General features: G+C 41.3%; 1 protein-coding gene across 2 annotated transcripts; it reads left to right on the top strand.

The window, feature by feature from the left end:
• Positions 1–318: 318 nt before the first annotated feature.
• Positions 319–12,139, top strand: LOC101476743 (somatostatin receptor type 2). 2 transcript variants are annotated; one of them, XM_076887254.1, is made up of 4 exons: positions 319–379; positions 3,329–4,014; positions 4,421–4,746; positions 5,688–12,139. In XM_076887254.1, the coding sequence occupies exons 2-4, from the start codon at positions 3,633–3,635 to the stop codon at positions 6,117–6,119; spliced, it is 1,140 nt and encodes a 379-aa protein (XP_076743369.1). In that variant the 5' UTR covers positions 319–379; positions 3,329–3,632; the 3' UTR covers positions 6,120–12,139. The 2 variants fall into 2 exon arrangements, with proteins under 2 accessions (XP_076743369.1, XP_004557577.1); XM_004557520.5 differs by lacking the exon at positions 319–379 and adding an exon at positions 637–1,034.
• The last annotated feature ends 10,782 nt before the right edge of the window (positions 12,140–22,921 follow it).

Raw genomic sequence — 22,921 nt, 5'->3', positions numbered from 1 at the left:
ATGTTGAGACAAGTGGCGGGACATTTTCTCACGGAGCTCTCCACTGAGAGAGGTCACAGAAGATACCCGCCATCTGCACTCTCTCGAAAACGCTCCCTTTATATAAAGACATAAGATTGGCTCTTGGATTGGCTTCAGTGCTCAAATCCGAGTGCCATCGCTGTTGGCTGACAAGAGGGGTGCACCGGTGCCTGTGATGGGCGCCTGAAAGGGACAGTGAAGCTCTTGAGATCACTTCATTTGAACCTGATGAATTTGGAGGGACAGCGTGATTACCTCCTTTTTTCCTGAGCAGCTTGGGGTTGATTTTTCCTTTTCCTTGAGTACATCACATCACAAAAGGAAACACAGCTGGAGAACAAAAGCTCCCTGCAAAATGGTATGTGCAATTTTCCATATTCCAAATGTTTATTAATTTTCCTTTTTTTAAATATACCTCTTAGACACACTGATACAGAAGCCAGCGTGCAGCTGGGGAGTTGTGCAGGGTTTTTCAAAAGGACAGCAGAAGCAGAGCCAGCTCATGTGCATGGAAATCAGCAAATTGTAGGACACCGACGCACAGTGACACGCTGCTGCTGATCTATCACTCGACCCGTCTCTCTCTCTCTCTCTCTCTCTGTCAGAAACACTCTCTCTCTCCATTCGGTGCTGCGCGCGTCCTGCCGCTCTGTCTGACTCCTCGCCAAGACTTTCCTGTTGGACACACACTCGCGAGCGCACGCCACCTTATTTTATTTTTCATTCTCTTGTGTTTTTTTGTTTTTGTTTTAGTCTTTCCTTTTACAAACGTGGACTATTTCTCGGAGGTAACAATGGCCTGAGAGATGTAGCGCGATCAGCAGCTCTGATTAGGGCGACTGAATGCCGGCGCCGTGCGTAAGTTAGGAGCAGGTGGATGGAGAGGCTGGCGGGATGCAGCTTTCCAGTAGGTCAGAGCCGCTTCGGGGGCGGCAGGACTTCGCATTCTCGGGTTCTCGGGACACTTTTGCTACTCTGGACGTGATATGAGGATGGTATTTTTCTGTGGAAAAGTAAGTGATGAAATTGGTGGGGGCAATGAGACTGATCCGATTTTTATTATGATCTTTAAAAAAAATCATGTTCATTCATGTGCGCACTTTGCTTTGCTTGTGCGCACTTTAGTGGGAGTCTGATGTAAGTTATATTTTGGCGAGGTTCAGGCTATGATGAAGTTGCGCATACACATAATGGAGGAATTTCACTTACTTCTACTTGCTTAGTCTTTGGCAAGAGAAAATGTTCAAATAAAATGAAAAAAATTGCCGCGCGTCTCTTTCTGATATAGTTTCTGATTTTCTTTAATGATTAGGGCAATCATGCAAAAATCATTGGAACAGGTGCAATCCAGAGACAGCAGCTGCTTGGCAAATAAATATCTCTATCTGTCGGTTAATAAGTCAAAGGTTCGGTGCCGTGTTTCATCCCCCTGTCACTGAGATGAAAGACAAACCAAACCTGCTCATTATTCAGCCGCTGTTTTCCGCGCCGATGTGATGGAAAGTTTCCTGTTGGGCGCGCAGTTTGCAGGTAAGCTGTGAGGCTGAGCCGTGCCACTGCCGATTCCTCGGCATCACTGTTCGCACAGCCAGAGCTGAGCCAAGACGCAGCTCCTGACACCCATCCAGCATTTTTTGTGGGAAGCAAAGCTTATTGGATGTTTTTTCTTTTGCAATTATTTTAATAAACCAAATCCCCCTGCTTAAGTTAAAAATGTGATTATCCTGCTTTATAATTAAATTACAAAAAAAGCTACTAATTGCGCATCCCTCCTCCTGCTAGCAAATAACACTATAAAATCTCTCTCTCTCTGACACTCCATCCTCACAGACAACTGTGGCGAGCAGAGCTTCATCTATTAACAAATGCTAATATTAATTTTAGAGAATTGCTGTTTTATTTATTTTTTCTCAACTGAATATCTCAGTTTTGCGTGTTTAATTTCAAACGTGATTTTTGTAAAACACATTTTTTTTTATTGTTCAGTAGTTTTGGGGGGGTTTTTCGGGGGGGGGGGGGATTGGGGGGGGGGGGGGGGTAGCAGTTTGAGTCGCCGTTCCGGCGCTTGCAGTTACCACCAGTAACCACAAGTGTCGCTAAAACAAGGACCACTAAGCAGGAATAGATTCCAAATTTTGATTCCTAGCACAGTCCATGTTCATGAAACAACAGTCTAGACACCAATAATTAGTCTAACAAAGGATTCCACTGAAGGTCTACACTGAAACTAATCTGAAATTAGTAAGTTTTACATGTTAAACTGTCCATGAGAGGAAGGCGAGGCAAGGTTTTAAGGGCTTAAACAGTTAATTGCAAGAAAATCAGTTTGTGGAATGATGTCTAGTGTGATCCAGAGATGTAAGCATTTCACTTGCCATCTCCTGAATACTTGTGATCTTTTATGACCTTGTTTACTCAAAGTGGATTATCTAAACAGCTTTACACAGGCCCATCTCGTGTAAATAATGAAAGCAAGAAGTGGACTATTGTCCTTGCTGAGCCAGACCTGTCACTGGATGGGGAAGAGTGAGTGATCTCGCTCCAGTGTCAGAGCTGTTTGTCCTCGAGATCAATTGAATAAACATTTGTCTTCAGCTCCCCGATGCCCTTGGCGTTCTCTTGCTCAGGCGTCCTTTTTTTTTCTTTCTTGCATGTATGCATAGGCGGGGGAGGCGTAAACACATATTAGCACACTCCCCCGACCTGTAGCATCACAGGATTTATGGTCTGAGTGAGAAAGGAAGAAAAAAAGGCATCAAATTCAAACACACAGTCACCTTGATCTCTTCCTGTCGGCTGTGCTACCTTTGCCTGACATATGAGCAAAAATGTGCAAATGCAAATGTTGGCTTTTCAATAAGTAAACAGCTTGATGTTTGAGGTAATTCCCAGTCCCATAGTTGGTTTACTTACTGTTTTTCTTTTTGTGTCAAATTAAGGAGAAAGTGGCAAAAATGTTATATTTATGAAACTGCACATCATGTACAATTTAGTGCTGGCTATCTCCTCTCCGCTGCTGCGTGCCAAAAATGTTGCTGTGAGCGAAATAAGCAGCATTAAGGATAATCACACACAACATATAGAGGTACTATTTAGAGGATTCTCTAGAGAGAATATTGTACATGATGCTCTGGTGAGGTGTGAAAGCAGTTATGTAAAGTAACCTTGCAACTGTTGCCATGGATCTTGGAGGACTGTTATTATTTTTTGTCAAACGAAATGGTCCCTGTTCTTCAACCCAACTTATTGCTTTCTATTCTGCTGTCTCTCTCCCCACCCACCCTTCTCTTTTACTGTCTCTCTGCAGCTGAGATGTGATAATTGATGCTCCTCCTATGTGAAAATTTCTGAGTCATCCTTATCCCTAGAGCCCCACACCCTTGGAAGTCAAAGTCTTATATTCCCAGGACCCCAGGCTCTTACCTTTATCCTTGAATCCATCACTCAAAGCCTCTTTTAAATGTATTTCTGTAACTTTTATTAGTAAAAGCAGTTCTTTGAAACATGTCATTTGAACCCTTGACTCATTAATATTTCCCATCATCACTGTACCCTGGATTAGAGAAACCCATAACCCTTTAGGAAATTAGACCACTTTGCTCTCAGCAGTCATGGCCTTGGATCAGTTGCCCTTCCTCCCAACTTCCCCTAACAATTCCATCCCTGAGCCCTTCTGGTACGACATCCAAGGGAATGACTCCGACCTGGGCTTCAACATTTCCCAAGACAAGGAGCATCACCAGGACAAGACCAGCTCAGTGGTCATTACCTTCATCTACTTCATGGTATGCGCTGTGGGATTGTGTGGTAACACCCTGGTCATCTATGTTATTCTACGTTACGCCAAAATGAAGACGGTGACCAACATTTACATCCTCAACCTGGCAGTGGCAGATGTTCTGTGCATGATGAGCCTGCCATTCATCGCCCTGCAGCTGGCGCTGGTGCACTGGCCCTTCGGAGAGGCTCTGTGCCGAATGATCTTGAGCGTAGGTGGGTGAAAAGCATATGGTTAATGGTTCACAGCGGAAACTCGGCAAACATTTTGATGCTGTTTGAACAACCATTTGAGATGTCAAATCTCGGTTGAAAAATGTGATTAAAAACTGTTTTAAATAACTGAAGTCGTGCCAACACGTAGTTGGTGCTCAGTCACATCAGACCTGGTGTTAAAGTGTTCCATTTGCTAAAGAAAGGTAATGAAATAGATACAATGTGATGCGTTTACATGATTTCTTGTTTCTAGTCTGTACTATAAGCAAAAACTGGTTGTGTTCGTTTTTTTCATCGGTTCTCACAGCAGCATACATGTATTTTTTAATCAAGTGTTACTGAGTCTAAACTCAACTTCTACCTTTCTCCACTCCTCTGCTCTTTCTTATTCTTTACACCATCCCAGACTCTCTCAATCAGTTCACCAGCATCTTCTGTCTCATGGTAATGAGCATCGATCGATACCTGGCTGTGGTTCACCCTATTAAGTCTACAAAATGGCGGAAACCCCGTGTAGCAAAGCTAATTAACCTCACAGTATGGGGTGTGTCGTTGTTAGTCATCCTGCCAACTCTGATCTTCAGTGGACTGAACAAGGTTCCAGTGTGTGGCATTGTGTGGCCGGAGCCTCAGGATGTCTACTACACGGCCTTCATATTCTACACCTTCTTCATTGGGTTCTTCCTGCCGCTGGCAGTTATATGTATGTGCTACCTGCTCATTATAGTCAAGGTAAGAGTCCGCAACTGCACGCTCTAAATTACACAACAAAAATCCAACAAGATTTGGTTACATTGCAGATTCAACGTTTTGGTGGTCCACTTCAATTAGTTTGAAATGTTAGCTCAGAAATCAACAACACTGCCACTGTCTCATGAAAAAAAGCTAATAACAGTCTCCTTTTCTTTTTTAACTAAATAGATTTTTTTGCTTCAACTAATATGCAGTACATACATAAAGGAAAAGAACATTAATCCAGATCCTTTGATCCAATGCTTGCACTTATGACACTATGCATACTAAATACTTCTTTGTGATTGAAGTAATTTTCACATGATTTGCATTTGGGAAATCTGGTTCTTTTCCCAGCTACAGCATTTTGGGAATATTTACAGTCTTTTGAAGATACATATTACTAAATCACTTTATCATGCATAAACATCAAATAATGCCACAACACATAGAGTGTTAAAACCTGAAAATGTTCCCTGGTAGTTAGCTAGCTATTTAGCACTGAACTCGCTATTTTCAGTTACAGTGCAGCCTTTTGCTAGTGGCTGAAAATTGATTAGTAGTGTCTTCCTTTCTGTTTCGTTGCCAAGATGGCAGCCATTGTGCATACCGAGTGTGCACTTTTATTAGTACATTCCAGAGTCCTCAATCGTCAGAATCAATTAAGCTAGGCGGCTAACATGTAACATGTAAATATGTTAATAATGTCTGTTTAAACACTTTTCTGTCATTAGTTTAATGTTGGCTTGCAATAAAACGTGTCCGTAGACACAATTTTATCAACCCATAGGGTAATAGGACTTTGATTTTGGCTAGCTAGTCCTGAAAGGCTACCTAGCCCAGCTAGGAAAAAACCCGATAATACTAGGATGTTTCTATGGAAACACTGTACTTTTTTATTTGGGAACTTTTAAGCCACTGACAGCCATTCCTTTTGCCAGGTGAAGTCATCCGGATTGCGTGTGGGCTCCACAAAGCGTAAGCGTTCAGAGCGCAAGGTGACCCGGATGGTGTCCATCGTGGTGGCGGTGTTCGTCCTCTGCTGGCTGCCTTTCTACATTTTCAATGTTACCTCTGTCACCGGCTCAATCAAGCCCACCTCTGCTGTGAAGAGCACGTTCGACTTCGTGGTGGTGCTCGGCTACGCTAACAGCTGCGCCAACCCCATCTTGTACGCCTTCCTGTCAGACAACTTCAAGAAGAGTTTTCAGAATGTTCTGTGCTTGAAAAAGGTGGCAGGCCTGGATGAGGTAGAGCGCAGCGACAGCAGGGCAGACAGGAGCAAGATGATTAACGAAGCTTCGATTATTAATGCCAACCTGTACACTCACAATCCTACCCTGCTCAATGGCGAACTGCAGACCAGCATTTAAAGGAGTGCCAGTAACAGACTGACAGGCTGCCAGTGTACTGTGGTAACCCCAAGTTAAAACACAAATGAGAAAACGGATGATGTAAGAACTGCTCGTGGACACTGATGCATGAGCAAAGTCGAATTGAAAAATAAACAATTTCTTAATCTTTTTAAAGGTCAGGGGAAGTGCACTGACTCGAGCTCAAAATTCTTGTTAATTGGGTTAATGAAGCAACTTGAGCTTATTAACCCCAAGGCGGAGCAAGAATATGTATTTTACTCAAGTACTTTTCAGAGATAAGTGACATGAAACATTTATAAGAATGCTATTTGTGCTTGCCAGCTTCAAGCTTTTATGGAGTTGCCCGAAATGATCTTGAGGAGGCAGGATGTGAAAGTGGAGCGTGGTGGAAAGGACGAAGAAATATTTTGGATAGTACTCCAATGGCAGAGAGAAGTCTGAGGGGACCGAGTACCATCCTTGCTCTAGTTGACTGATTTTTTTCTCTTTTTTAAAATGTGTGTGTGTGTGTGTGTGTGTGTGTGTGTGTGTGTGTGTGTGTGTGTGTGTGTGTGTGTGTGTGTTAGCTAAAAAACTTTAGGCAACGATTTCTCCGGATGTGGAAGTACCATGGAGAGAAGTAGGCAAAACATTTGATTGAAAACAGCCAGCTCTGTAATTCCCCAGAGCCTCGAAGATAAGAATCTGAGTCTACAACCTGAAGGTTCATGCTCATATTTTATTCATATCAGGTGATTAGTCTGGTCTTACATGATCAGCGGGGCAACGAAACGGCAAAGCCGACAAACAAAGGATGTTATTTTCTCTCCATTCTAGCTGGTATCAAGATGGAAGAAGCTACAGATCTGCAAACCTCTGAATATTACATCCTGGATTATTGATTTAGTGAAAGAATGGGAAACTGTGTCTGTCTCTAACCTTGTTCCCTTACAACAGTTTGACTTTGTGCATAGGAAAAAGGCTTTCTCTCAACCTCTTGGGAAACTTCACAAATGTGGATGTGTTGAAATCAAAAACAATTTTAAAGGAAAAACCTGCTATTACATTGTGTATTTCTGAGTTTGTAAAGTCCCATCAAAAGTATTTTTACCGTATCCTGAACTTTACATTACTTTGTGCCGTTGTAAAGAGCCCCCATAAGTGTAAAGTGCTGTGTTTTGGCAATGTAAGAGTTCCCAATTTAATGTCGTAACACTCTGCTCAGACTCACATTTGGTTCAGCCAGCGTGTGCCTGCAAAGATGCCGAAATTTCACAGAAGGCGGACAAATGTGTCATGTAACCGAACAGGGAAGGAGAGAGAGATGGATGGATAAGGAGACGCAGAAACATAAAAAAAGAACTAAAGCTTGTGGATGCAGTGTATGCGCTGAGAACACAACACACGTGAGGACAATGCTTTGAAGACTGAAGTGTGCTGTGTTAGCATGACTGACAGGAAGAGATCAAGGTGACAACTTGAAAAATAATGCATTATTTCTTCAAAGACACAGTGTTTCCAGAGCCGGGATGTATTTCTTCATAAATAAATGTAAGGATAGCTCAAACATGCAGTTTATACAGTGTATTACATTTAAAAAGTCATTTGTCGTGGACTTGTTTGCTAAATGGTAATAAGAAACACGACCACGAGAGGCAGCATAGTCTAGTAACAATTGATGCATTTGCACTTCCGTAAAGTCCTTTTTTAAGGAATATTAAATGGAGTGCTTTTGTTGATTTCCTGTGTGATGGATGTCCATATTAAACATGTAGTTTGAAATAATGAGGCTTGTGTATGTACAGGTAACATCTAAGATCCAAACATTTGGTCTTCGTGATTCGTTTTTTCTAGAATCGGCTCTCTAGGATGTCAGTGAGACGGAATATTCCTAAAATTATCATCTCAGGCTTATAGCTCTTGCTGTGAGCACAAAGCTCTGCCTTTTCAGACCTTCTGCTTGCGAGGGGCAGCCAATCAGAAGAAAACTGGCACTAGAGCTTGTTTCAGACAGAGGGTGAAATGAGGTGCTGCATCAATGCTCAGTATGGTATAATTTTGAGCTTTTACTGCGCAAAGCTACTCTAGTAAACCCCAAGAATAATTCATGACATGGAGTTGGAAATTAGCATAATAGCCCCTCTTTTAAAATCAAGGACACTGCTGCTGGGAACATGTCACACATTTCCGGACACATTCAAGTTTTATGTCCAAATGAACAGTTCAGCAAAGTTTAGATATATGAAAATATCAGGTCAAAACAAATTTAAAACCACATGTAGTTGGTCTTCACAGTCGCTAGAGTTTGTTGTTGCGGTATATGGCAAACAGCATTATGATCAACATATTTTGAATAGTATTTCACTATCTCTCAATTGCATTTAATGCATTGAATTAAGAGCGGAAATAATAAGTAGACAGCTATAGCTCAAATTTGCGACCAAGTCTATTATTACCGGACATTTATATATATTTAGATCTATATTTTGAGACTCTGGGTTGCTTGCAGGGTGGTTCAAGCCTCGGCAGTGTTGGTCTGTCAGTTCAATATTTTGCTAAATTGATCAGACCTCTTTGATGAATTAAGATGTTTTGGCGATCCCTTAACATTCCATCAATTGCCATCGTCAGGTCTGTCATTTACACTATTTGATAATGTGGTTTAAAATCCAATTACCTGCAAAACTAATGGAAAGAAGTTATTGGTTCAGCAGGTTTAAACGCCTGTATACATATTTAGTTAGATACTCTGTGTTCCAGAACATACAGAGCTGAATAGAGAGCATGGTATAAGGGAAACATGACTTTTCTGTCCAGAATAAGGCCCAAAATAAAATAGTGAGTTTTGAAAAGTGCCAATTCCATTCATAGTCTTCATCAGGATTTTGACCATGACCTACATAATACTGAATCAGTCAAAAGTAGATGTCCAAAATTTAAACAGCAATGCCTCTGATTAGTTAAAGCTGGTGTTGTAATGGAAATGTTCAAACCCACTAACACTTAATGAGCATGAAACGTAAGAAACCCTAATCCCAAACACACACAACACAAATTATAAAATTCATTCAAAAAGACTACAGTAATGTCAAGGATTAAATTCAGGAAGTTTGGGAGATATTTGCTGAGGAATGTAGTAGTTCCTTCACCATTCAAAGTATTTATATAAACAGATTTTCATGTTACAGTTCACCTGGTAGCTGCTCAGCTTGGGTCAAGGCTTCAAACATTTAATATGAAGGTTTCTTGGAGAAATTCCCTTCTGGAACTAGAGCCCTTGGAAAAGTAGGCGCTCATTGATGCTGACATCCTGACAATTATATTATACAGATATTTAGCGAGTGTGTTAACCTTTTAACATTGTGTTTAGCATGTTAGCATGCTAGCTTTCCTTGAATTTGCAACTCAGTCAGAAACATTAGCAAGCTAACATGTTAGCAAGGAGTAAAAATGTTCAATAAATATCTGCATAATAAACTGCTATCAATGTAAAGATGTTAGCATGCTAAAGTCAGGGCTTAGATTAAGTAAAGCCATGGAGCCACAAGGGCTACAGGATATGTTTAGCCTCTTTGATTTGGAAGTCTTCTTATATATCAGATAGTGTTTATATCGTCCATCATTACTAATTTTAACTTACCTACAGCAACTGGCTAGCAAAAACATGACCAATATAGATATAATTTATTCTGTATGAGCAAAATGGGCTTCAGCAAAAAGATCTTCACAATAGCCTGAATTTAGAAACCCTTACCACGTCCACAGAACACATCCCGTTCTGTTCTAGCTATCATGATTTTACTCACATCCACTTCCACAAGACACCTTCACAACACCTGGTTCCCAGACTATTTGTCAAAGCCTCTACAGCAACAACAAGATTGCTGGGTACACGCTCCACTGTCAGATTGAGTTGGTTCCAGTATATCAGTCAGGCCGGAAGCTCGCAATCAATGCAATCAAAAGAGATGAGGTAGAAGAGGCTACTCCTAATAATATTAATGTGAGGCTCTGCACACACAGAGAGGCAAGTCCCAGTTTGTAGCAGGCAACACACCCAGTAATTTGTCGTGACATTCTGTCTGTGTTGTCACTGCTGCAGGTAGTATTTCCAGCAGGGTCAGTCGCACCTTCAGTAACAGGTCAGAACAGGATTACAAAGATACCCTATGAATCATGTTTATGGAAGTTTGTAGGCATGCTGTGATTTAATGTGCTTTAGCCCTGTTTCATACTCTGTCACACAGACATCCTTGTACTATAGTCTGAAAAATACATGAAATGACGATGGCGACCGGACTGTGTATGTAACAGCAATCAAAGAGTGAACAGTAAACAGGAACCGTAATGAAGTATATGCAGTATATTTTAGTATGTTTTCCTTTTTCTGCTTTACTAAATAACATGTGCACCGCGGTGAAAAGACTCATTTCAGATCCTCACCCACTGCAGTTAAGGTATTTAGCGTCTTCAAGCCTGCAGTGTGAGAACTGATGTCCCATCATCCAGAGTTAATTACTTGAACTCTCTGTGTTTTTCTGTCTGTTTCTTTCTCAGTCTTTCAGTCACATTCACGGCTGGTGGAGTGAAATGTGAGCTGACGCACTTTTTACACCCACCTAAAGTGAACGACGAAATGTACTGAACCATACTGAAGAAAACACACAAAACACCGTTTCCACTGGCTACTCGGACACGCTAAATGTACTTACGGGACCATCGTGGTGTTTAATAGATGTTGGTGAAGATAGTTTGTGCCAAAGCCAGTGTAAATGTAGTGCTCAAAGGAGAGCCGGGGGAATGAGACGCTGTTTGTAGTAGCTGCTTTCTTTGTCATTTTGTGAAGTCAAGACCTGGAATTAGGTCATTTTATTCACAAAAAAATTTAAAAATGAATAAATAAATTAGCAGGTATCTTGGTTAGTTACTTGCTGGGTACAATTCAGCACCTAATGTGAAAAGGGCAATCGTCTGCCTTTCAAGGCCGGTGCCCATCACTGTATAGTGTACAGACGAGAGGCAGAAGCAGAGGCACGGGAGACCTCTGGCTTCTTGTATGCCGTTTCTTTCCTTGGAAACATTCATTAATTTGCGAAGGGCTAATAGTGCATTCCTGAGGATGCACCTTTCGTTATAAACATTCAGTATGTATCTTCTGTTTGTTCCTGCATGGGGATGGTGGCTTAATATTCCACTTTTTGCATCACAGTACCAACCAAAACCAGTGTTACACACTTTACTAGGTGATGCTTTTTTTGTTTTTGGTAATACACAGAAAGAAAATGCATAAACATGCACCCTAGTCTCATAATAGGCCATACTTTTCTGTCATTTTAGGTTAAAATCAGGAGATTCTGGGTGAATATCACACTATAATCCTGACTACACCAACTAGTAATAAACTGCTTGATACCGGCCATGTGCAGACGTGATTATGTACATTTCTGTGCTGTTACTTTTATTGATGTGCCTTGAACCCAATCATGTAAAGACATCAGTGTACAACAAAACTTCATTCTCACCCTTACTCCCCAGACACCAACCAACCAAAGGCCTTTGTACTCTAGATGTTGGTAACTAAAACATAACAGAGATGTAGAGTGTATTACTTATACTGCTATCTCCCCAGCGTACAAAGCTTCTGTTTGTGTGCTTTAATGTCAAAAGCTGATGTTTATTTGTGACTCTGTTGTTGCATACTGTAGAATATAACGTGATCAATGATTGTAATGGACAGGTCAGTGTCCTTGTCTCTGCAATTAAAATGCGGGCCATGGTTAAACTGGTGTGTTTGTGAGTTACTGAATGCACGTTTGGCTGTGAGTATGTGTTAGTGTGGACTACTGCCTAGCTATTAACATTCCTGTTGTCTGGGGGGATGTCTGATTCCAACCGTATTGAGATTTCCATAATCATTTACTCAGCATTTACTGTAAGTGCTGTTATAAACTGTAAAATATGAGCTGTATTTCTAAAAAGATAAACATTTAAAGCACTAAACCATTGATTTGAGAATAAAAAATGCATTTGTGATATAACATTTAAGCATTGATTTTAGTGCATTTCAGAGATAGTGTTTTGATATGTATTTGTCTGACTAGGTATTACATTTATGATTCCTCTTTTATGTTTTTGAACTTTGTGTTTGTGCAAATAAGCACTACCAGGATCTCCGTAACATGTTAAGCTAATTAGCGTCCTCATATCTTCTCGCTGCTTCTTTCAGGAGCCACAGCTGATTACCTGCATCCATCTCACCCCATCCTTAGCGTCGTCTTCTGCGATAGTAGTCATGGCAAATAAGGCTTCCTAAATGTTAATGTCGCAATGTGAGCTTAAAATTGACAGATAACCATGACTTGCAAGGGCTGGGTCATGTGACAGATGACGGCACGATGCATTTTTTTATCTTTGAAGTTTCTTTCACAGCTCCCAGATCCGCGCTGTCACTCCCATCTCTAATCTGGCCAACATTCCAACATTTGTCGCAGTCGTTTACATCATCTGCTTCCAGTGACAGCAACTTTTAGGAGATCTGGGGTGGGTAAACCCTGCCGTCTGAATGGAAACGTGTACACAGACCGACACATTCGCAGGACCATAAATCCTGCTTCCGTCACACGAGCCTAGAGACCAGTTGGCGATTTCCGATCACTTAGGCAAAATAAAGGATTCACTGACCACTTGGCAGTATGTTCCTGGAAGTTCCTGGCTGTCACTGAGTAAAGTCACTCAACAAAAAACATTTTCGGTGCTAGCAGATTGCTGTCATCAATCTAGTTTGTATGGAAGACACCGACTTGTTGGCAAATACTAATTGCGCACCAAGTCAAACTCAAAAAATGGTGACACAAATCGAAAACTGAGATATTGGGGGAGGGGGAGGGGGGGGGGGGGGTTACCAAAAGTAAAAAATGCGCCTAATCACAAACAACAACGAGTTCACCAACGAACAATCTCAATCGTAGCACATTCTTCACATTTTCACTACAAAATGGCAAGTAGTTGGTAAATGTGTACACAGACAAGTCAGCGTTTTTCATACAATCTCTGAGGAAATGTAGTTTTTAGGTAGCACAACCTGTTGGCAACAATTTCATGCAGGTACAGGAGCACCCCCCCCCCCCCAACAATATCTCTTCAACCCATTAGGTATTGCACATTTTCGCTTAGGGTCACTGACTGCTCTCCAGGCCACCATGGCTGGTTCTTTACTGATTTCACAGCGACCACTCACACCATTTTTCTCTAGCGATGGAGCGATGGTAGCAACGTTGCCATGGTGTCGCTGACAGGTCTCTATCCCTGTTCGACTGAGGTCCATGTTAGCCTTAGAACTTTTATTAGGTTTAAATCTTCTAGCTAAAGCTAGGAAAAAATATCGTAGTAAAATTGCACAAGTCATTTAAAACAAAACATGACAAACAACAGCCATGAAAACAGATTTTTACATTCATATAATTTAGACAATTGTGTGGTCTAACTTTTCTACTTCTATTTCATAAAAAAATGTGTGTAGATTAAATAACAAGTCCTATTGTCAAACTACCTGTGAGGGACCTGCCTGAGCTATTCAACCTGAGCTCTGGCAAAATAAGAACTTCTGCAATCCACACATCAGGTGCAACGTTTTTAACATTTTAGCTGTCTTTACCTTACAATAGGAATTTCCTTGAGGTCACTTTTGTGACCTGCCACTATATAAATCAAACCGAATTCTACTGAACATTAGATACGTTGCTGAGTAAGTCAAAGAAAAGGTGGAGGTAAGAGGGAAAAATAAAAGAAATGTATGCTGAAACACTAACACAAAAATACTAGCTATGTAATTTACCGTTTAAGCTTATTTGCATTGTCAGGGCTTATTCAGTTTCAGTTAAAGTGTGTAAAACAGCTGATACTTAGCTGAACTGAATATATAGATTTTTTCATTGTATTAGTGTAAAATCTGCATCTCATTCTCTGTCTATAAGGCATAGGCTAATTGTTTTATGTGGCCTGACAGGCTCATTAGTCCTTCTTTTCAGCACGGAAAATATTTAAAAATGAAATGAATCTTTCTGGACAGCTTTTCCAGAGTTATTGACTCTTCTATTTTCTTTCGCCTTCATTTAGAATGTTATTTATTTGCCAAAAAAGAGGGAAAACACATAGTGGACATCCAGGAATATAATTACGGGAACTCTGGGGTTTGTGTGAGCAGAGTGGATGGAGTCCAGTTCCTGGCTTCACGCATTGTTTCAGTCTGCCCCTGGCTACACTGCTAAAAATAATGAAATGTAATGTAACTGTTTGTTAATCTTTTCTGAACTTGACATTTATTCCATTTTTTGAGTTGGAACTTCTTCACGTGTGCATATTCACATTAGCAGTTGGTCAGTACTAGTGCTGTTAGTGTGGCTTTTGTTTAAAGGGAAATTTGGGTGTTGCTCTCTATAAGACTTTAAAATCTTCTGATTCCAGTTATGAATCATAAAGTTGCCCTAATTGTAAAGAGGGAGCTAGCACTCAATTACAGTATCAGGGCTGATATGGTCTTTTTTGTGTGTTCGGGGGGAGGTTTTGTGACATGAGAGTAACATTCGAAAAGATTTCTTATTGTTCTAAAGGAGATCAAATGAGCAGGGCTACTCCTGATAGAAAAATCCTACTACTTCCTGTTAACATATAAACAAGTTGAATATATGTAGACTTCAGAATAGTTCTCCAGTCTTCTTGAAGGACATCTCCGCTGCTTTTTGTTCACTTCTTTGTCAAAATAATGCAGCACTGCTTCAGTAAAGTTCAGGTCACGGCTCTGGCGGGACAATCCATGACTGATAGTATTCCATTGTTTCTATCCAGGTATGCGTTTACTGTATTGACAGTGTGTTTGGGATAATTTTCATGTAGAATAAGGAAATAGTGTCCAATTTGATGCGTTCCACATGGTAATACAGGAAAACCAAAAGCCGAATATAATCATTCCATCACTTTTGACAAGATCTCCAAAACCACTGACTGAAATTCAACCCAAAACTGACCAAAAGAAAAAGACCTTAAAAGCCTAGAGAACTATTGTTCAAGGTCAAAATTGCAAAAAAAATCCCCCCAAAACCCCAAACAAACTACAAGAACATAATTGCAATTAGGAAACTTGAGTTACAGCTTCTCATTTATTATTTCGTATTAGGTTTATTGTGACAAGGTCAAAATGTGTGTTTTATTTAGTTTCATGTGGGGTTATGAGGACATTCCCTGGCAAGAAGAAACAGTCAAAGCTCAATCTATTACCTTCCACACACCAGTGAGCCTACGTGCAACACCATTCCCTCATATCACTTCTCATTTTCTCTCCAGCCTGAGTCGCCTCCGAATGAGTCACGACTCAGAACGGCGTGCCAGGCTGCGCTGCAGTTCCACTCCGAAAAACAAGTAATGTATTCTATAATGAATGTCGTGCTCGGGGGTGTTTTATTGTGGTGGCGGCAGGTGAGAGGATGGAAATGAGGATTAAATGCTCAGAGTAGAGGGAGATTTTTCATGTCCATATTTCGTCAGCTGAAGCTTTATGAGAATTAGGTTTGAATGCCAATCTAAAAAATGTCAGTGAGCGCTGACCATGCTCCCCTGGTTTTATTATTGTAGGTCAGCACTGTGCCAAAGCTTCAGAGGGGTATAATCGCGCCTCTCTGACCTTTTCGATAACCAGATGGAAAAATGGCCGATCAAACCATTCCTTGTACGTCTTTTGAAAAGTTCTGTTGCATAATGTGAATTTAAAGTAGGCTGAGATGCAATCAGCATAAGAAACGCCACAAAATTAGGTACTGACAAAATAAATGGAAATTTGGTGGGTTTCTGTGATAGATTAAATTGGGATGTAAAATCACAAAGCGCTTAGTTTTAATCATACTCACAAACAAGCATTTTACATAATTCATGCATAAATTATTTTTGCTCAGAATGTTGTCAAAGGCTCCTGCAGCGTACTCTGATATATTCAACGCCGCGGTGCATGAGTTTAAGAGGTGGCCACACACAAAATCAGCATAAAACAAAGAAATATTATTCGGTATGCTGTGATAACAGACATGCAGTTTTACTCATTCCACCTCACTATTAAAACCCCAACATCACGTATTTGTCATGTTAGCAATAGATAGAATTACCATTAGATTTTGTGTTTTCAAGTGATGTGTCTGTCTATTTTTTCTGATTAATAAGTCCCATAGTAAGTCTTATTTTGCATTTGTTCCTTTCTTTTTTGTCTCCCTTAACTCTGAGAGGAAGCATTTAATGGCCAAAAGTGTTATTGCATTTACCAGCTAACTGTTAGCTTTAACTAGACTCACTGTTTGGTGTTGTAGGTAGTTTACAGTGATGACACCACAAGAGCAGAGAGAGGGAAAAAAGAAGCTAAAGTGAGGGTTCCTAAATAGAAAACAAAGAGCCAAAAGATACTAAAACAAACAGAAAAATAGACACAAATGGCATTTGACAATTTCCTGTCACTACAAGTGACCGGTCATGTACACTGCACTGCACTGCAGTGTCATTTTGTGGTGATCTGGCAGCATTCCTCCTCTCTTTTCTTGCACAAAGGAGCAGACACCGGTCCATTTCCCTGGTTGATGCCCTGTCCAACTCTCCTTGTATAATGGCACAAACTTATGAGACTGTGCTGGGAGACACAGCAAACAGTGTTGTGGCAGTACGCTGTGCCACCCTGGAGGAGTTGAACTACCTGTGCCAATTTGAATGGGTGACAAGTGACAAGGAGATCAGTCAGGAAGGATAAGGGCTGACAATGGCTGATGGCAGATTAAAGTTTAATGAAGTTTAAGTGACTTTGTTTGTTACGCAGTCGTGAATGATTCCTCCCTCTTTTTCATTTACTTTCATTTTTTCATTAATTACAGTGTCAGTTACTTACATTGGGCTGCACTGCAATAGTTTCTACCCTTTTTTTTACCCTGGGGGTTTTTAAAAACACTACCACATCACCCTTCAACCACTGTGGTAAAAGGGTGATGTGGTGTTGTCACCTTGCAGGACAGCGTGAATACCCAACTTTGTGAATGCATTCATGTTACATATTCAAATTCATACCAAAGGTGCATCCACTATGATTTTCAGATGAGTTTGAATTTCAGAGACTTTGAACTTTGACCTTGACCTTAAGGTCAGAGGTCAAGTTTTCTGAAAATCTTCTGAATGCGATAAATGGAGAATGAGTATTTATATCATAAGCCAGTGTTTTTCTACCTTGGTTGGGATTTTTTTTGGGTTTTTTTAGCTTTTTTTCTCCTACTTCTGTTGTGTTTTGTATGGTTTTCACAGTGTGTTTGACCTTTCAAAGACACCGTAGAAAATAGTGCAAATACAACATGTCGGTTCATTATAACAGCCTCTGCAGGACGAATGCATGAAAAGAGAAACATAGTTGCATTTTAACCATCTAGTATTCATAACAGCACTTGGTTGTAAATACAGTAATTTTCACCTGCATAGACAAAGCAAAGGATGATGTCTGGGTTTTCCATTATTCTGTAATGAACATCGTGTTTCCCAGCATGGGTAAAGTGAAAACAGATGCTACACCGTCACTGAAGAAAGTAAATGTGAGAGTGCAACTGTGCAACGCTGTCTATTTGATCTAGCAAAGACGCCCCTCTTGGGTGTTCGGTGGTCCAAGAGGCATTTCAGGAGAGCTCTGCTCGACATATGAGCTCTCATCCTTTGATCACATATCTTCATACACCTGTCAATACTATCTTCATCACATACTGAGCCTACTTTCATCCTCTTCAAACCTGCGCCTAAGTAGAATTTCAACACCTTCATAAGAGGATTACAACTGATGAACAAAGTGTTCCAGTGGCATGAAGAAAGAAAAAAGATGGTGCGTGTAAACCACTGCAATCCATGTTGAACAGAACATAGACCAGGCTGGAAGTTACTGTTGAACGTGCACAGAGCAGATTATCCTTTCATATACTGTAGCGTGACTCCATCTGCTGGTCAGAGTCTGCTGCTTTTTGTGTTCCCTATAAAATTACAAAATCCCAGTGGTTTATGGGAACAAAGATGTTTTTGCAGGCTTTATTTATATTTCTTCTTCATCGTGCCCACCAAAATATTACACCACCATGCTTTCGCAGGAGCAACAACTCGACATTTTCTATCATTGTCAACAGTGAAAAGCAGTCAAATCAAGTGAATATCTAATAAGATAACACTCTATGTAGAACTAAACTCACTCTTCTTGCTACCCAGCATTTCTAAATGTTGTGCATGAAATATTTCAGCAAATCAGACCAAGGCTGATTTAGTCCTGTTTGGACTATTTTTCATTGTTTTCAGTTTTAATCATGTGAGCTGGCTTCCTTTTCCCTTTGAAGAATTTGACTACCCACCTGCAGCAAATCTATTCTGGGTGACTTCAGGTTTCTGACAGGGGTTATTTGGTTAAAGGTGTGATCCACAATGCACAGCAACCTCCTTTTTCTTTCTCAGAATTCGAACCAGTTGTTCGCCATCTGCGGCACACTTTTCGCAACAATACAAACCCCCAACAACAAACTGCTCTTTATGAAATCTCCTCTCGCCTGCTGTGAGTCTTTTTATCAAAACAAATGCATGTATTTAAATCCATAAATCCTTTTGGCTTTATTCATGGATACTAATAAATACTTTACCTTCACATACCGAGTGCTCATATTAGACGTGGCTCGAGTTTCAGATAATGTCACTGCTGTATCCTCAGGTAATACCAGACTTGCCAAAAACACGTAGCTTCATAGTTCTCTGAATGAGGAGTGTCACATTCAGTTTCGCAATGGGCCACACTGGGAAAGTACAGTGCAGTAATTTCCCAGTGTGGGGCAGTTACTTTTTTATGCAGGTTCAGGTAAGCTTGGATAACTTTTCCCATAATAAATGACATCATCATATAAAAACTGCATTTTGTATTTACCGAGGTTGTCTTTGTCTACTATTAAAATTTGTTTGATGATCTGTAACATTTAAGAGTGACAATATATAAAATTTTTTTAAAAAAAATCTGAAATCAGGAACGACACAAATACTTTTTCATGGCTCTACAGATTCACACCCAGGACATATATGGCAAAGCATGCTTTCATTTAATCAAAACCTACACTTAAAACTATTCTTGGTCTTTTTAAACATGAAGCAATAATATATCAAAGTATAAAACAAAGTCAGTACACATCAATGATCTCAATCTGTCCAGCTAGGAAGCATAAACCATGGTGAACACATTACATAAGCCTTTTTTGGACAGTCTGGTCAGAAATACACACATAAGTATCCCACTGGAGGTCATCCTGTAGGGCTCTGATAACACTCCTCCTGGTCCTGCTGCTGCGTTGATGCTTTTCTACAGCCTGTCCAAATATGCTCATATAACCGCCCGTCTGCTGGTATCTCATCCACACTGTGCTTGAAGTTACTTCTGGTCGTAGTATGTATGGGTGTCCCCTCCTGGAGGAGTTGGACTACCTGTGCAATGCCTTGTATGCACCATCACGTGCTGCCAGCTGTGACAGGAACTAAGAGAAAGCTGAAAAATTAGATAGGAGGGGCAATCGTCTGTGGCCACCACCTGCAAAACTATTTCCTTTCTTGGAGGTTGGTCTTATTGTTGCCTCCCTGCTGCACCTGTTGCCCCTTTGACTTGCACCAAATCAGCTGAAATGCCTTCACAGTGGATTATTATGATATGCCTGATGTTTAATAATGTGTTATACTACGATGATTGAGGGTTCGCTTAATGTTTTTATGTGGCAGCTTAGTCAAAGCAAAAATAACAAATATTCAATCTTGTTAACCGTCTATTTAACAGGATGACCACATAATGGTAAATGTCAGAATAAAGTAAAACATGGCTAATGGTGTTATTTGCATGTAGTATACATGCAGCATACAAGAATCTACAAACTCAATTAACTTTGAACTTTCTTCAGTATAGCAACACAAATTCTCTTCGTTGGGCCTTTCTTCACAATGAGTATTTCTTGGCAATCTTAGCTCTGTAGAGTTTAATGTTGAAGGGACCTATTCGCACGATCAGCCAATAGTATCAAATGACATTCTCAGAGGACATTAAAAGCTCGTTTTTTTGCACGTGTGCACGTGCACGTGTCCATAAACAGTAAAAAGGTGACAACTCCAAAACCTAATTCAGCTCCGTGAGTTCCCCTCCTGACGACGCTCTCCGCTCCTGTCTCCTGGTGACACAAAAACACGCAGCTCAGCAGGACACCCACAGCAGCAATGTTGTTCACGAACACTCATCAACGGAGGTACTTTACAGGTTTGTCGCAGTATAATCCTGCGCTGACTGGAGCTCTGCCACCTTCTTAAATAGCACGCTCTTGATGAGGCCGCATAACAGTTCCACAAACCATGATTTCCATGGTGGCGGCAGAACAGTTCAGGTGGCCCACCAAACCGGTGGCGATGCGGGTGAGATCCTTCCGGTGGCATGCCACGGGTCCAGCAGCGACAGTGAGACAGTTTTGGAGGTTGGCCCAGTGGGCGGCGACTGTGGCAAAACAGTTTAGGTGGCCTGCCACGGGCCTGGTGTTGGTAACATGGCAGCTCTGGTGGACGGCCGCGGATCCCTTGGCAGCAACTTAGCGGCTCAGGTGGCCGTCCGCAGGTCCAGTGGCGGCAGCGTTGCACAGCAGACGCTCCATGACGTTCAGGTCATGCAGGCTATGGCCCGGGCAACTTGGTGGATGGCCGGCATGCATGGCCAGACGAGGCAGAACCAGGTGCCTTGACATCCTGAGGCACAGCAGACGGCCCACAGACCCCCGGCGTGCTGTCCTCCAGCTCGGGCTGTGCGGGTCCCCCCAAGCGGGGCGGCAGCTGCAGATGGTTGAGGCGATGGCGATGGTGGTGTGGCAGCCACAGGTGGTGGAGATGATGGTGGCGAAGCTGCCATGAGCATCTGTGATGATGGTGGTGTGGCAGCCTCAGCCTGGTTTACTCATAACAGATTCACAGTTAGTAGCTACAGGGCCCACTGACAGTCTCTAGGCCCACTGACTCAGAGAAACCCACAGTGGACAGGTTAGCCAAAACCGCTCTCTCTCCACATTTAGCAGGCTTAGCATTGCCAGTGAACGGGGAAGAAACAGTCTTTAGTTTCCGAGGTTCCAACAAGTGAGCAGCAAGCGACGGTGGGAAAACCGTCCGTCGATGCAGAAAAAAAACAGGAAGCAAGGGCTCCCAGGAGGGCAGCCAAATCCTCCTTGCTCAGACTGCCCAAACCAAACAGCTCAAAGCTGGAGCTTACTCTCATATCCAAAAAGCTCACAGAAAAGGTAGAGGATGACAGGAAGTTATCAAAAAACACTACCTCTATTTGTCTCTGGTGTTTGCTCGCAGTCTGGATTATGCTTCAGCAGTAATCCCAGAGCTGGGAGAACAACTCCTTCTCTGAGGCAACACTTGAGTCCGCCAGGTCCATTATGGCGGGATTAAACTGTCACGGATTGCAATGGCAGACCGTGGAGTTGAGGTAAGAAGGACCCAAACGCTGGACTCTTATTGTGAAGGAGAGTCGATTTATTTAAAACAACCAAAACCCTACATATGGAAAAATAAACATACAAAATACAAAAATACATGAGCCCTGGGTCCCTAGACCCACACCATAGCAGTTTTCGGATGTTGCTTGCCTTTTGTTCATTTCACTGTCCATTTGATCCCAGACTGCTTCAATAATGTTGAAGTCCGGGCTCTGGAGAGGCTTGTCCATGACTAATAGTGTGTAATGTGTGTTTCTCTATTTGGCCAGTATGTTTGGGATCATTGACATGTTCCACAGGGTTCCTCACCAGGACCAATTCTGTTGATATTATACATGCTTCCTTTAGGTACTATCGTTCAAAGCCATAGCATAAATTTTCACTGCTATGCAGATGATGCCCAGCTCTATCCATTAAGCCAGATGTCATTGGTTTTTTTCTGTATAAAAACAACATTAAGCACCTTAAGGCAAATTGTGATTTGGCATTGTGTAATTAAAACTGAAAAGAAACTGAACTGAATTGTCACGGTGAAGAGTGAAACTATAGCCAATCAGAGACTTTCATCATATTGTGTGGTGGAGCGGAATCGAACTATAATTTTCTGTGTTCATAATTCCATGAAACAATGGAACAATGACACTTACTGCTGTGTATCTTTCCTGACTTCCATCCTTGAAGCTGATTTTAGCTACAAGTTTCAAATTTGGACTCATCTCTCCAACAGACCGGTTGCCACTGATTTTCAGTTCAATTCTTGTGTATTTTAGCACACCTGAGGCTTTCCCCCTCTGTTTCTCTTCGTTAAGAAGACCCCCCTCTATTAAGAGGTTTGGGTGAACTGCAGATAGATCAGCTGAAGAGTCCATCTCTATGGTCCTGTCAGGTGTTTGTTGGATTTTTGTTTCCTTTTTTTGAGGGACATGACTTTCAGATACTTCAGCTCATCTACTGTAAATCACTTATATGGGACGTTTTTTGCTAATAGCTCTATGGGAACCACCTTGGTGATGCAAAAATATTTCCTATCAAACTATTTCTTCTTTTTTTGTTGTTGTTTTTTGTTTGTTTTGTTTTGATTTTGTTTAAATCTTTGACATCTTCTCTCCATTATTTTGCATTTAACACTTTGGTGCAGATTAGATCAAATCTGATGACCAATCTTTTGCTTTCACTGTGAGTCAACATGGAGCCGAGTCATCCATGTGCAGCTCTTCCTCAAATTCTGCTTCTTTTTTTCTCACACGGTGACTTGCATTTAGGTGTTTTACATAC

Source organism: Maylandia zebra, linkage group LG8 (genome assembly GCF_041146795.1).
Source record: "Maylandia zebra isolate NMK-2024a linkage group LG8, Mzebra_GT3a, whole genome shotgun sequence".
NCBI classification, from domain to species: domain Eukaryota; kingdom Metazoa; phylum Chordata; class Actinopteri; order Cichliformes; family Cichlidae; genus Maylandia; species Maylandia zebra.
The sequence above is the reverse complement of the archived record's forward strand: the minus strand, read 5'-3'. Positions and strand labels throughout refer to the sequence as shown.